The sequence below is a fragment of the Centroberyx affinis genome, unplaced genomic scaffold (genome assembly GCF_046629955.1).
Source record: "Centroberyx affinis isolate AG114_WGS23_722 - 3 ecotype Tasmania unplaced genomic scaffold, CSIRO-AGI_Caff_v1 ptg000109l_1, whole genome shotgun sequence".
NCBI classification, from domain to species: domain Eukaryota; kingdom Metazoa; phylum Chordata; class Actinopteri; order Beryciformes; family Berycidae; genus Centroberyx; species Centroberyx affinis.
The window spans coordinates 833905-848160 of NW_027278811.1; the positions used below are offsets into that span (position 1 = coordinate 833905).

General features: G+C 41.7%; 1 protein-coding gene across 1 annotated transcript; it reads right to left on the reverse strand.

The window, feature by feature from the left end:
* Positions 1 to 21: 21 nt before the first annotated feature.
* Positions 22 to 12807, reverse strand: mrc1a (mannose receptor, C type 1a). The gene is made up of 30 exons (XM_071525559.1): positions 12697 to 12807; positions 12157 to 12558; positions 11033 to 11206; positions 10170 to 10325; positions 9969 to 10082; positions 9196 to 9339; positions 8878 to 9060; positions 8140 to 8297; positions 7908 to 8024; positions 7718 to 7833; positions 7133 to 7281; positions 6631 to 6830; positions 6301 to 6416; positions 6122 to 6203; positions 5304 to 5448; positions 5138 to 5176; positions 4795 to 4958; positions 4599 to 4663; positions 4315 to 4415; positions 4068 to 4207; positions 3698 to 3806; positions 3348 to 3520; positions 2799 to 2904; positions 2239 to 2471; positions 1910 to 2075; positions 1646 to 1798; positions 1424 to 1540; positions 1126 to 1284; positions 1006 to 1038; positions 22 to 876 (listed from the first exon to the last, which is right to left on the reverse strand). The coding sequence occupies exons 1-30, from the start codon at positions 12764 to 12766 to the stop codon at positions 647 to 649; spliced, it is 4314 nt and encodes a 1437-aa protein (XP_071381660.1). The 5' UTR covers positions 12767 to 12807; the 3' UTR covers positions 22 to 646.
* Between the last annotated feature and the right edge of the window lie 1449 nt (positions 12808 to 14256).

Sequence of the window (14256 nt, forward strand, 5' to 3'; positions counted from 1 at the left end):
TTTTGTTTTATTTATTTCTGTTTTATTAAGCATCTATTTACAATGTCGAAAGCCAATAAAAGGGGTGATGAACGGCCAATGAAGAATAAGTGAAGCATCCCAACTGAGACAGATCTGCCAGACTGCATTTCAAAAAACATCTTCACCTTTACTACATTTTAACTGTTGTTTCATCTGCAATATTCCCCTAAATCGTTGTATTTAAGAATGTGCTTTTGGTCAACTTGCTTGGTTAAAGTAAAAAAAAAAAAAAAAAAAGAAATCTGTACACATCTCACAAATCACATAATCACATGTTTCATTTGTCATAGATTATTCACTTCATATTATCTTGTCCACAATTCATTTAGTGTAGCGTTTGCATGCAGTCATTATCTTGGGAGTAGTGCTATATTAAGTGGGAAAACGCTACAGGCATTTTGTTGAAATTTAATGCCTAGCGAAGCCATCCGAACCAAATTTACGAGACTAGGACAAAAATCCCACATCATATTCTTAGTGGGGGTTTTTTTCTTAGAGCACCCATATTAAGTAAAATTGACAAGGAGGGCAAATTGTGCTTAATTAGTTCAAGGAATCTGCAGTGTTTATCCGTCCTAAGCTGGACAACAGAGAGAGGCTGCTTACCACGGGTCTCTCTGTCTGTCTAGGCCTGTTCATTCTGCTCTATGTTGGCCACCAGACCCTTAGTGTCCACTGCGGCGCGGTTCGGATTGCCGAAGTACAAGCTGTTGTCAAAGGTGCATTCTCCCAGGACAGGGGTGGGTACCCGCTTACGGAGGAGGAAGACAGCGAGTCCCACGCCAGCGATTATTACCAGCACTACAGCCACAGTGATGCCGGCTGACCCGTGTGGAGGCTCCTCCCTGATGGGGGCTAGGAGAGACAGTAAGACATTTAAAGTGGGGTAACTCAATTTATACTGTGTAGGAGGTTTCATACGCAGAATTATCAAATTCATAACGTTGCATTCAAAATATGTCAAATAAAATTTCAATAGCTTACCAACAATTGGAGGCTTTTCTGTAGGTATAACAACTGCAAAAAAAGGATAACCAATTAATGTATGTAGCTGATTTATCAGACAGGTCTATCTAAACCAACATAACAGGTAATTAAACTTACCTTTGGGTGTTTTGCAGATGTAAGACTTATATCTGTTGCAGCTGTGTGTACTCCACTGTCCGCTGTCAGAATGGATTTCCACACAGGAATCTGACTTTGGCATCCCTTGTTTCCAGTTGGTATAGTCCACCACGTTGTTATCGATCCACATCCACTCACCTGAAATGAGGAGAGTCGGTCAGGGAACGCTCGCCAAACACGCATGAACAACATCAGTAAACAACAAACTGAGACTTGTTTTGGAGAGATGAATTGCAAGACACTGAGACTAAATCCAACTTTTGTAACTTATGCTCACTTTCATGGCTCTTGTACAGGCCGATCCAGAAGGACTTGGAGCCGTCCTGTAGAAGCTCAAGGTTCTGCTGTATGAACTGGCCCTCCACAGGGTCCTCGATGCTCACCAGAGATGCACCTGAGGAAGCACAGCAGCATATAATCCAGTCATCATTTACTCTTAATCTTAATCTGGTTTTACATAAAACCAAGGCTTGATTTATGGAAATACTTAATCGCTTACCCATTCTCAGACATTCTACCGAGGCATGGGCCCAACTGTCCACCATTGAGCTGAGGAAGGAGTAGCAATGCCCTCTGAAAGGTATCCATGTTTTCCGCTTCTTTGGCTCGGGGCAGTTCCCGGGAAGCTGCGGGGGCTCCGTGGGGGCTACGTCTGTAAAAATGAGAGGGGATTGTGTCTTAATTGTTAAGCTGTTTGTTGACCGCACTCAATGCTTGGTGGTGTAGTAATTATGGGGAGAAGGGAGAAGAGGGACGGTCTGACCTGGTGACCTCTTGCAGAGATTGTAGTAGGTGTTGGTACACGGTGCAGTCTTCCACTTTCTGTCTACATCCATATACACACAGGCCTGGTTGGATTTAGGCTCATCTGTCCCCCATTTGGTATAGGACAGAGGCCAGTTATCAACCCATTTGAACCGCCCACCAGTCTGTGAAAACAAACCATGAATTGCAGCCACATATTAATAAAAGTTTACACAGAGGTAGAAGGTCTTCCCCTCAAATCCTCTGTGAACCACCAGTAGGAAATCTGACATGTGAGCTGCTGCGTTATTAAACAGAGATGCACAAAGCATCAGTTAGACCCTTTACCACATTGCTGTTGAGGCCGATCCACACAGGCTCGTTGTACTTGTGGATCAGCAGTGTGATGTAGGCCTGGGCTATTGGGTTCACGATACTGGCCAGATCTGCATCGTCCGCCTGGCACTGCCTCCTCGCCTCATCCCATCGCATCTTCTGGGCCACCAGTTTGTACGAGTCGTTGCCGAGCTTGTAGAAAGCCTTTGGTGACACAGTTGTGACTGGGACCGCGATCTGAGAATCTTGGAAAATAGGACAGTTGTTATTCGAAATAATCCTGCTGAAAAATGAAAGCCGTGCCACTGCAGATACTGTCTGAGAAACATAAATTTGAAAACATCTCTCTCCCCCCTGTAGGCGATATTGCATGCTCATACTGAACCAGGCTAGTACCCAGAATAAACTATTTGGTAATCTTATCATGTGAAAAGAGAACTATGAATGTCCCGATTCTACTTTTGCAATGCCAGTACAACAATTGACTGTATATTGAAAAGAACTGGTGGATGAAATTATATCAATATAATTCATGATGTGTGATATGTTCTTGCCGATAATATTTTCCTCACCTTTGTTCCTATTACAGATGAAGCCGCGTTTGGTGCCACAGTGTTCCACCTTCCAGGATCCTATTTGTTTGGGGGAGCTGCCCACCATGATCACACAGTCAAACACCTGTCAGACACAAGAGGTTTCTTAACTCCCCTGTATCATGTTATTGTCCCATTTTGAGAGCTTTTAATTACAGTGGTATTCTTCTATCATGTCAAGATTTTTATGATGATGATTCATACACAGTTTGACTTCACTATTCTAGAAGTAGAGCCTTCTTCATCCAAAATCCCAACCAAGATTGAGGTAGAATACCAGAGCTTTTTCAAAATATGACATTGCGCCTTGTATAGCAGTATTTGCATTTAAATACCTTTAACTTTGTGTATCAGCATGACACTGCGCAGTTAATATGATGTATTGGTTAAGGTAGTATACAAGAGTTAATCAGCAAGCAGATGGCCATCAGGCTGTTAGATTAGAGGATTGGTATAGAGAGTGAGAAGGACTGAAAAAACTTTGGAGAAAGAGGGTTTAGAACTGTTGAAAAAGCCAGGTGAAATAACCTCATCCATAAATGAATAGCGTCCATCAGGCACTGATGTTGGATGCCCTTTGGCCCAGTTGGTGTATGAAACCCCTTTGCCTTCCGTCCACAGAAAGCGCATCTCCCAGTTGACATCATTCATGCCGATCCACAAATCTTCAGGATAGCTCAGCATCTGCGTTGTTAGGAACGCTAGCAGAGGAAGAACCAATAATTCTATAACTACCTGAAATTCTGGTTTTCTGGTTGAAATGAAACAGCATTGCTACACAATGAAAAACATTCTTTAAACACAGACATTTACATTTCTTTTCACACAGGAAAGTGGTTTGTGAATTTAGCAGTGTTTTGCAGCATTGTTGTTATCACCTTGCTCTCTCTCACTGAGGATAGAGACCAGATTTCCTCCCTGGTTGATGCAGTAGGTCCTGGCCTCCTGCCACTCCTTCTTGTCATTCCCCGTAACGATTTTGTAGCACTGTGTAAACACGACGGGTTAGCAATGTGCGTTGGAATAACATATGCAAAGGCACAGAAGATAACTAATGTCCATTCTAGTGTTATATTGGATCATCAAGCTATGTCAGACTGTGGGAACACATACTGTATTATGATAACATATTTAAGTACATCTAAGTATCCTAGAACTTTGCCTTGAGCAAATACATGCATATTGTACAGTTTAATTAGGGGATTTTGAGTTTAATTGGTTTATTGGTATACATGGACTGTTCATTACCTTTCCTTGGAAAGCTATCCATTCTGGGGCACATCCTCCCTTGGGAACAGTAGTGGGGGCCATTGTTGTATTGATGAAAGTATTGCTTCTTTTGCAAACGGAGGGAAGCTCCATGCCACAATTAATATCATTCCAGTACCCTATATGTGCAGAATATACAGAAAAGTGGAAAACAGTAAAAAATGACTTGGATATTAATATTTATAAATGCAACAAAGTATGGCGCTCCAGTGGTTATTAGACTCACCCATGCCTTTGTATATGGTCACACAGTTTTCATCATTGTTAGCGAAGTTGGGCTCATTATGTTCCCATGCAGTGTAAGTTACAGGGCTGCCATCCAACCAGCTGAAATTACAAAAAAAGGAGGTATTAAGCAAGAAATCAATCATTAAAACACTGATTACAAACCCAGTGTGCTTTTTGTTTCAGATTTCACATGTGTCATGACAGGTGACAGACCAATGGAGAGCAGCCAGTTTTCCTAAGGTAAAGGCTTTTAAAGTGGCAAAAGAATGTGGCTTGATTTACCTAAATGACTTATCCAGATTGACTATCAGGCCAATGTAGTATTGTCCCTCTGTGCCTCTAGCTATCTGTTGGAGCATAATGGTTAGGGTTACATTAGAGTACATTATTTGCAAAGACATGAATTAAACATTAAGTGGATAATGTCAAACAATTTAGTAATTTTGTAGTAAAAAAAAAATATTCAAAAGGTCCTTGCCTGTCTCCAAAGGAACTTCCTCTCACTCTCCCCTGTGATAACCGCAAGTTCACCAAACTTTGATTTGCAGAAGGCTCTAGCGGCGTCCATGGCCAGGTTGTCAGTGTTGATGAAATACTGTGTGTCATTGTATATGATCCAGCCGTCTGCAGTGGTGTTGTACACTGTAAAGGGAACAAAACAGCTCTCATGTGTCCTACCGATGCAGTGTTTGCAAGAGATGACCAGGACGGCAAATGGAGCAGTGATGAAAGGGCAAGTTAGAGGGACAGTAGCTAAAGGAAAAGAAATGAAAGAGAGAAAGAGTCTGGTTTTGGACGGTTGGACTACTGCTGAAAGTCACCTGGTACAACTGTGGTAGGCTCAGGTTTGGGCGTCACACCTGGAAATACAAGAAGATGTGGGAAGAACATGAATAACTCTATTTCACTGTCAGGGAACAACCTCAGTGTGACTAACTAGTAGCACTATGTGAGCATGAACTCCATGAGGAGATCGGTGGCTGTTACCTTTGCGTATCTGGCAGATCCAGTCATTGTAGGCCTCACAGTGCCGATCGTTCCAGTGCCGCCCGTAGTAAAACTGGACCTCTGCACAATGCTCGTTATCATTGTAGTTGTTTGGTTCCCCAAAGCCCCAATTTTCATAGCCAAACTAGGGGGAAATTTGGGAAAAGAAACAAAATGAACTAATTTAGTGTCGAGAATGGCAGTTGAGTGAGGCTTTTTCTGATAAAGATGAGGTGCTACTCATTTTTTTGTGTACTTGTACTTTTTAAGTATTTTTCAAAGTCAGTAATTATACTTATATGAGTATATTATACTTATATAAGTACATTCTTACTAAAGTATTGTACTTAACTACATTTTAAATTGCATAAATTACAGAGTACAAATCTCGTGGCTCTCCATAAACATCAGAAACTGGACAATCGTAAATTGGCAAATTGTGGAGCCATTCACAGTGAATGGTCAGTCAGCAAAGAAGAGAAGAGTAATCTGGCTTTACTTTGTGTACTCTGTGAAACTGCAACTTTGTGTTGCAATTTCCAATTTTTCCAATTGAAATAATCTAGTTTGAACTCCTCTCTGTCCTCTCGTCCTTTTAGAATTCCATGGGAAGGATCACATGTAACAGTGTTCTCTTTATTAAAAAGTAACTCAGCAACTTTTACTCTGAGGACATTTTAAATGAGCTACTTCTTACTTTTACTTAAGTAGATTTTTACACTAGTACTTTTACTTCTACTTAAGTAAATCAGCAAAGTAACAATACTTCTACTTGAGTAGGAAATTCTTGTACGCTTTCCACCACTGGTGCTACTTACAGCAGAGTCATCCGTCCAGACGAAACCTGTGTTGGTACCCAGGGAGCTGAGGCCAATCCAGGCTGCATCAGAGGCATGAAACCTATACACACAATGACAGAGGAAAACACCCGTATTGACTATTTGAACGGTTGAGATGGGTATTATTCTGACATAGCTTAGCTGTTAAGCTAACATACGGAGCATTGTTGAGGTCCTGCCCACTATGAACGCTCATCAGGTCCCCACCGATGGCCTTGCAGAAGTCCCGTGCTTCAGCCCAAGTCTTCTTATGGTCTGATTTTTTTTTATAAAGCTTTTTGATGGGAGAAAAACAGACATTTGTTAAATTTACAGTATACTTAAATGAGACTGATAGTTATTCGGGGATTTCAGTGACAGTTAAGTTAAAGATATGCAACTGATATTGATTTAGAAGCCCTGTTCAAGGGAAACTTAGGGATACAACAGTGAATATGCCTGGCGGATGGTGTGATTGATGTTATGGTTGTGTCAGTTTGTCCTCCTACTTTGTAGCAGACATTCCTCGCGGCAGCGGAGGTCCACCCAGAGGGGCAGCTCGGGGCCACGGTGGTGGGTGGGACTGTTGTCGTCAGTACACCCTCAGCCCATTTCTTGCAGATGTACTTCTCCTTGTTGCTGCAGGTCACAACATCCCATAATCCGGCAAATATTCCAGTTGTCAAAGCAACGCAACCTTGTTTTCTGTCTTTTTTTAAACACACCAAGAGAAACAAGAAAAAAATCATAGATAAACTCTGAATTTTTAATGGGGTCGTAAAAAATCACAAGTCAAACTGTAAACCACAGCCATGATGGATAGTCAATTAGGAGTGCTGCATCGGCTAACTTAAGCACAAGAAGGGGAGCAAAAAATAAAACATATAAACAATGAAAAGGAACACAGCGCTGCATGACACTGCCCAGCCAATCAACATTTAAAGTATGCTGCAGTAGATAATGTGAACAATTTTAGCAGGAACATATAAGCTAAAGAGAAGTCTGCTGTACCTGGCATGCCCACATTGAAGTGAGTGAACTCGACCCTTCTTCCGGTCGTCCACTTGAAAGTGCTTTTGTCTACCGTGTTGGAAAGGCCTGTCCAGAAATACTTCTCTGGCCTCAAACCCACCAAACTGACCAAGAAGGCATTCTCATATCTGCATGAAAACACACAAAGGTCTGCGATATAATTACTCTCCACTGAAGCTGAAGTCTAGTTTCTTTTTTTTTGTTTTCTTTTTTTTTTGTTGCTGATGTAGATAAATCTTTAAACTTTCAGATCCCACAAAGTAAAGTAGCTCTATTTTGTAGCATGGTTAAAATAATAATAATAAAAAAAACTATTCCCAGCTTGAAAATGCATTTAAAAGGCATGTTTAGTTTTCAGTTCTGGTATAAAGACTTCAGTTAATCATAGTATTTGATATCTGTTTGATACCAGGTGAAAATATGATAGAGAATTTTGATAATAAAATGACTGAAATATGGGGACAAATTTGTAAATAACTTGGGGTGAGTTAGCTCTGCAGGCACCTTTAAAAAGACTAAATTCAGTTCAACATCATGTCTATGACCATATATATGAGAATATACCTGTCAGCCACATCCACCAGGTTAGAGCCGGCCGCCGTGCACGCCTGCTTCGCCTCATCAAAAGTTTTCGTCTCGGCTCCGATGTTGTAACAATATGATCCAAACCTGATCGAGCCCTTGAAATAAGAAGAAAGGTGTGAGATTTTGTTGTATACTCCCATCCAAATTCACAGGAGATGACATCACTTACAAGCTTGCATCCCGGGTTGGCGTCCTCGTGGGCACCTGGAGCTGGCTGAGTGGAGGCCTTCTTCTTACAGATGTATCCATACGCCATCTCACACAAGTGATCCGCCCACTTCCCCTCCTGTATGGACAATATGCAGAAGATAAGAAGATACACACACACCAGTATCACGAGTATAATCATTTCTTTTATCACACATGACGGCATCGTGCTAATGGAGCCGTTTTGATGTTACCTTTCCTCTGATGAGGACGCAGTCCTCCTGGAGGTTGGTGGCGTGGGACGGCTCGCCGGTCTGCCACTGGGCGAAGGTGACGTGGGAGCGGTCAGTCCATTCAAACAGCATCTGGTTCCGCTGATCGTTCAGTCCAATCCAGAGCTCATCTGTTGCCGCTGAAGGTTTCACATGTACATAGAGATGAGAATGTGGTTATTTTATGGCAGCCCATTCCCGCCATTCAATGAAATAAAAATCGCAATTGTGACTTTATTTCTCACAATTGTGACTTTTATTTCTCACAATTCTGACTTTATTTCTCACAATTCTGAATTTTTTCTCACGATTCGGACTTTTTTTTTCAGAATTGTGAGATATAAAGTCAGAATTGCGAGAAAAAACTGACAATTGAGTCGTTTTTTATTTTATTGAGTGGCAGGAATGGGCTTCCACAGGTTATAGGTTATAGGCATTTGGTCTCATATGCATATAGTTTTAGTGCTCTTCAAATCAAAAAGGTTAAATATTGTTGCACGTCTAATCTTCTGGTTGTACTTTTGGATCAGATTATTTACCATTTGTCATCTTGATCTTTATTTTATTAGTTCATGTGTGGTGCAGCTTGAATTAAAAACACTCAAAATCTCAGTCAAATGCTAATTATCAGTAAATGCTTCCAAAATCATTACGTTTATCATACATCTGTGGTGTAAAAGCCAAGGAATCAATGTGCAAAATGACTTATTGTGCACTAACTGTATCCGGATTGGGATATGACGAAGCTCTGCTCTTCTATATTGTGTATGCTGGCCAGGTCTCCTCCCTCTTTGCGGCAGGCAGCCAAGGCATCCTGCCACATCTTTTTAGTCCGCTCCAGGTGGTAACAGTGACCTGCGTATGGGACCCAGTGACTGGGGCAGAAGCTGGGTTGGTCTTTGCCTATGGATAGAGATCAAAGAGCTAAAAGTTTATCGTGTAGGGTATTTCTAACATGGTACACACTATGAAAATGTTATGATGTACTGCAAATAACAAACTGCATTCTGACTACTGTGAATTCTGGTATGTTTTTACCTATGGGGGGAGCGGGCATACTGGTGGAGTTTCCTTTGCGACATATGTAACCAAGTTTCTTAGTGCAGGCGCTGTTCTCCCATTTGGCGGCTTTACCAGCGTTCAGGACTGCACAGTTGAGCCCGGGATCTGATGAGGGATGACCTGTTGGAAACATAGATTCATTTGTTATTCATTTATACTGTAAACATCCATCGATTCATTCCTGAACACGCTCACACATTGCTCTTACTGTAAATTCTGCATCAAGACCTCTAATACCACATGTGATTACTTGTCGCTTTGATAATTTAAGCAGCCTACTATTGTTACCACACTGCAAAAAATCTTCATCTTAACAAGTTCTTTAGTCTATTATTGAGTCCTAAAATCATAATTTTCTTAAAACAAGTGACTGCCAGTGGGGTTTGATCATTTCACTTATTTCCAATATAAATCAACTTTGGAGAATCAAGTGTCATTTTCTTGATAGTAGTGCCGTGATCTGCCTTCTTCCGACTTGTTTCAGGATATTGACATTCATTTCCAGAAAACTGTGAAAAGTGAAACTGCATTGGAAACAAGTGGAGTTATCCCACCTCATTGGCTAAATTTTTCTCTTGTTTTAAGAAAAATAAGATTTGAAGACTGAATATGAGACTAAATGACTTGTTAAGATGGACGTTTTTTGCAGTGCATGCAACAAGTCGCACCAAATGAAAAACTTTGCACTGAGTACCTGCAATCCTGCTGTCGCCACAGCATACCGTAATACTCTGCATGTCTTTACTAACCTGGGCTCCAGTTTAAATATCTGAATGGGTTTCCGTTGCTCCACTGCCATCCACTCTCAAAATCCAAGCTGTTCAGTCCGATCCAGAGAGTTGTTCCCAAAGTATTGGTCAATCCTGTGTCAACAACACAGGCATTATAATACATTTAATGTACCAGACACGCTGTGTAGTATGGTGAGCTGAGGTTGGCACCAGGTGTACCTGAGATGTACGTCTGCTCATGGAGCTCGACGATGCTGAGGAGGTCGGCTCCCTGCTGCTGGCAGCTCTTCCTCGCCTGGTGCCAGGTCAACACCGACTGGACATTCCTCTGGTACTGAACCCCTGTCACTGGGTCAGAGTCCCATCCTGTGGGTGCTGGATTATCATCATGAAGAGGGGAAAGTGGAGTAGTGCAAATTATTGGACTGGTAGAATGTATTTATTTGTTAAAAATGTAGTGTAAGTGATAGTTCTTGAAGGGGCAAAGATTGCCTAAAAGCTGTAAAGAGTAGGTTCATCAGGAAGATGCAGATGCACATCTAAGGCATTTTCTACATGCCTGTCATATCTATGACTGTTGTTGTCTTTCACCAGAAACTATAATGAAAGGACACTTGCTTTCTTTTCCTGTCCTTTTCCTGCCCCAGTTTTAGAGCAATGTCAGAGGAAAGACGGGCTGTGAGAAGAGGAAAAGAAAGACAGTGCTGTTGACAACTCCAAAGGGAGGAAGTGGTAGTGTTTTTCTGTTGGGTGGGTCAGAAACCAGACCTGGTCAGCACTGACCTCTTCAATGATAGCCCCGAGAGAGATTACAGAAAAACAAGATAATTTAAGAATTCAGTGTGTTTTAATGAGCCAGGCATTGCGATGTGTTACTTTACCCTCATGCAGGTATTTCAAATTGGCCACTGTGTGTATGAAGACACCTACCTTTACCTTTTGTCTTGACCTTATAAAATCATCAATCACAATCATTAAAAACCCAGCCAAAAGGTCACAGCTTCTGTAGGAATCATGTTTATTACAGATGTTAAATGGCAATAGTCATCTACGAAGCCAAAAGATTTCTTAGTCTGACTTACATCTGGTGGGACAGAAGCCCCACTTCTTGTCTAAAGTGTAGTTGGTCTCTGTGGCACACCAAAGCTGTCCATCTGAGCGACCGTCTGTTGTGCATTCAGCGTACCACTTCTCACCAAACAAAAAGGGGAACTGGCAAGGGCTTCCATAGGCATTGCCCCCTAATGTGAAAATCTCTGAGGAGACACAAACAGTCAAGTCAGTGAACATCAACAACTTGTTTATCAAAATAAAACAAGCTAAACTTACATTTGTCCATCACTGTAAATACCAACAAGCTGCTACTAGATATAATTTGCAATGCATGCCTAATAGAGGTAAGATACAATATTTGTATTAATCAACATAACCTAGCCATAGCTTTTTCTTGAAAAAGCAACCACTAAGCTAACTAACTTCCAATGATGAATTTATTTAATTTCAGCCTAACAAATCCTCTGGTGAATATGCGTATCCAAATTTAGAATGACAAGAGGAATATGAGAGTCTAGGTTTTTGCACAAGGAGCAAGGGATTGGGGTTGGGGTCAGAACTGATTATCTGTCTTCTGTGTAAAAAAAAAAACCCTTCACAAATGTTTTTTTTCTGTAACCACAAAATAAGAAAAGCCGACGCCAAGCTGAATCTTAATGCTTAAATCTATTATGAACGAGAGGATTTGTTAAAGAGTTCATTAGAGTTGTTAGTGAGTTCATCTCTTGAGACCTCTGCTTAAATTTAAAATCATCTTTCTCTATAACCATATAGAGCACCTGTGGTAACATTGTGTTCTGATCCCTGGGTCTACACAATAGCAACAAAAGAAAAATCATAATACAATGTTTTTTCTGAATATTGCAACTGTACTATGAATTGCTATACATGTGGAAACAGTTTTTTAAAATGGAAAAAAATGAGATGTTAATACTTTCTGCTCCATTTGAATATAATGAATAAGTGAAAGAAATTCTCTCCAGCATACGAGATTCTGCACAGCATCATAAAACATTGTTTAGGGACTTCTGAAACACCTTCCCTGAAACACCAATGCAGACTCTTCCAATTCAGGTACTACACTAGTCACTGTCTTAAAAATCGTTTTTTTCGAAAAATCGATAAAAATCGATTGTGAAGCCAAAAGTCCTACCTTGATATCCCTTAGAGCAAATGTCATTCCGAGTGCCATATATCCTCCAGCGGCTCCACAGCCCTGAGCCCTGGTAGATCACTATGTTCCTCTCGTTGCGGTTGCCCCAGTTGAAGTGCAGGTCCCGGTCTTTAAGGCCAAACAGAGTCTCGTTCTTGCACTGCCACTGCTGGAGTTCACTATTCTCATCGCAGGGGAAGAGGAGCACCTTTACGAAGTCTTTAATCTCCACGGCCCCCAGGCACAGCTTGAGGGACAGGCTGAGGAGGCGCGAATTGGAGGCCCAGCGAAACTGCTGCTGCTTGGCGTGCGGATCACAGGGGGCCACCGTCAGTGAGGTGGCACTCTCCGCCTTCACGCACTTGTTGTGGTTCTCATTGTAGATCAGGAAGGAGCCACTGTCTGGAGCAGAACAGAGGAGCTGCAATGAGTAATCTGGTTTGCACATCCTACTTCTTTCAGCAACATGTTACAAATAACAAGATCTAGGCAAATTACACTCTTACTTCTAATCAGGCTGAATAAAAGAAAACTACATACCTATATCAGCAGTAGTGCAGAGGACTTGCAGGAGACAGAGGAGCACAGCTAAAGATGGACGGGGTAACATTATCCTTGGTGTGTAGTTTGCTATCAAAGGTGGATGAGTGTGTAAGAAAGTTGTCCAGACATGAGAGAGGAGGTCTTGCTGTCTGCTAAGGTGTCTGTCACAGAGCAGCAGTGAGACAGAGACATGGTGCTTTCCCCCTTAATCCCACTGATGTATATCCTGTCACATGGGTCGGTAAGGTTGGTCAAACGACAGCAATTTCCACGAGCTTCCAGAATTGAAGTCAGAGGAGAGGAAGGGAGGAAAGGGGAAGCATGCGACCTCATCTTGCTATTCCACAGGACATTGACAGTCACCAATGGCAGCTTCAAGATCAGCAACCCGAGACTCACTCTTTGTGGCCTGACAAGACAATGTTAGTAGCATGAAACTTGTATCATAGTGTCCTGAAATCACCCAGAGAAAGGCAGTCCTGATGAGACACTTTTCTTTTGCAAATGACAAAAAAAGAACCAGGCAAGATATTTCAGGAATCAAAGTAGCTGAACAGCAGACAAGGCTTTTTCAGGTTCAGTATTTTGCCTGTTTTTGAGGTTTTTGATCTATTATAAATAGTACTTCAAACTGTGACTGCGCAAAATCTGTGCTTGGGAAACCAACCCGCAGAGAAAATGTTATGCAGCAAGAGGATCCTGGTCTGATTTGAAGATATTTAGTATATAGTCACAAAATTGAGGAGTATCAGATCTTGGATCAGGAATGCACCAGTTTCATAATGCCTGCACCAGCATTAATGAGGATTAAATGATGAAAAGTGGTGTGCAGTCTGCTGATGTGATGGTTTGGTGGGATAATAGCCCTCAGGAGATCTGTGAGGCTTCGGGAGAAGAGGGCAGTGATGATACAGTTTTGTAGAACGGGAGGACAGGAGGAAATCCTGCTTCCTACTGGGGGATGTGAGGGGAGACCAGACCACCCCGGCCCCACACTGCAGGGATGCCAACATGGAGGCATATCTGCCTAACCATGTTGCACCTTTAGGGCTCAGAGAGGGTGGCCATGTAAAGCACTTGTCCTGTGACTATAGACAATACTGAAATAACAAGGCTGTATGTAGAAGTAGACCTCATAATCTAATGAAAAAAGTAGAATCTTTTAGGATTGATCAGCTTGTCTCAGTCAGAGAACCATTCGGCCACAGTCACACCTGAACTGCTGTGTCCTTGCACACACTTTGCACTGCCAGGACACAAGCCAAGTCTGACTGGGACACACGGGTTCGCTGTCATGCTGTGTTCAACTTGAGGTTGAACTGATTGTTGGAAACTCTCATTGAATTTAATTTGGGTGGCACTTCACATATTTGTGATTATGAATGTGTCATTTGCAGGTAAATCATGGAAAGTGCAGGTGTGTTGTACAGTATAATTCTCAATTTTACAAAATAGAAATATAATAATATCTGTCTATTTAATAATGTTAAATGTCTTGAGGTAGCTGGACAAACATTACAGGGTAATTACCTCTGGATTTGCAATTAGAACCTCCTT

Excerpts from the sequence above, each read along its gene's own strand:
- mrc1a (XM_071525559.1), bottom strand. The coding sequence starts at position 12,766 with ATGTTACCCCGTCCATCTTTAGCTGTGCTCCTCTGTCTCCTGCAAGTC. Across the intron at positions 4,959-5,137 it reads GCCTACCACAGTTGTACCAG|TGTACAACACCACTGCAGAC; the intron begins GTGACTTTCAGC and ends TTCCCTTTACAG. Across the intron at positions 2,472-2,798 it reads CATCTGTAATAGGAACAAAG|ATTCTCAGATCGCGGTCCCA; the intron begins GTGAGGAAAATA and ends CTATTTTCCAAG.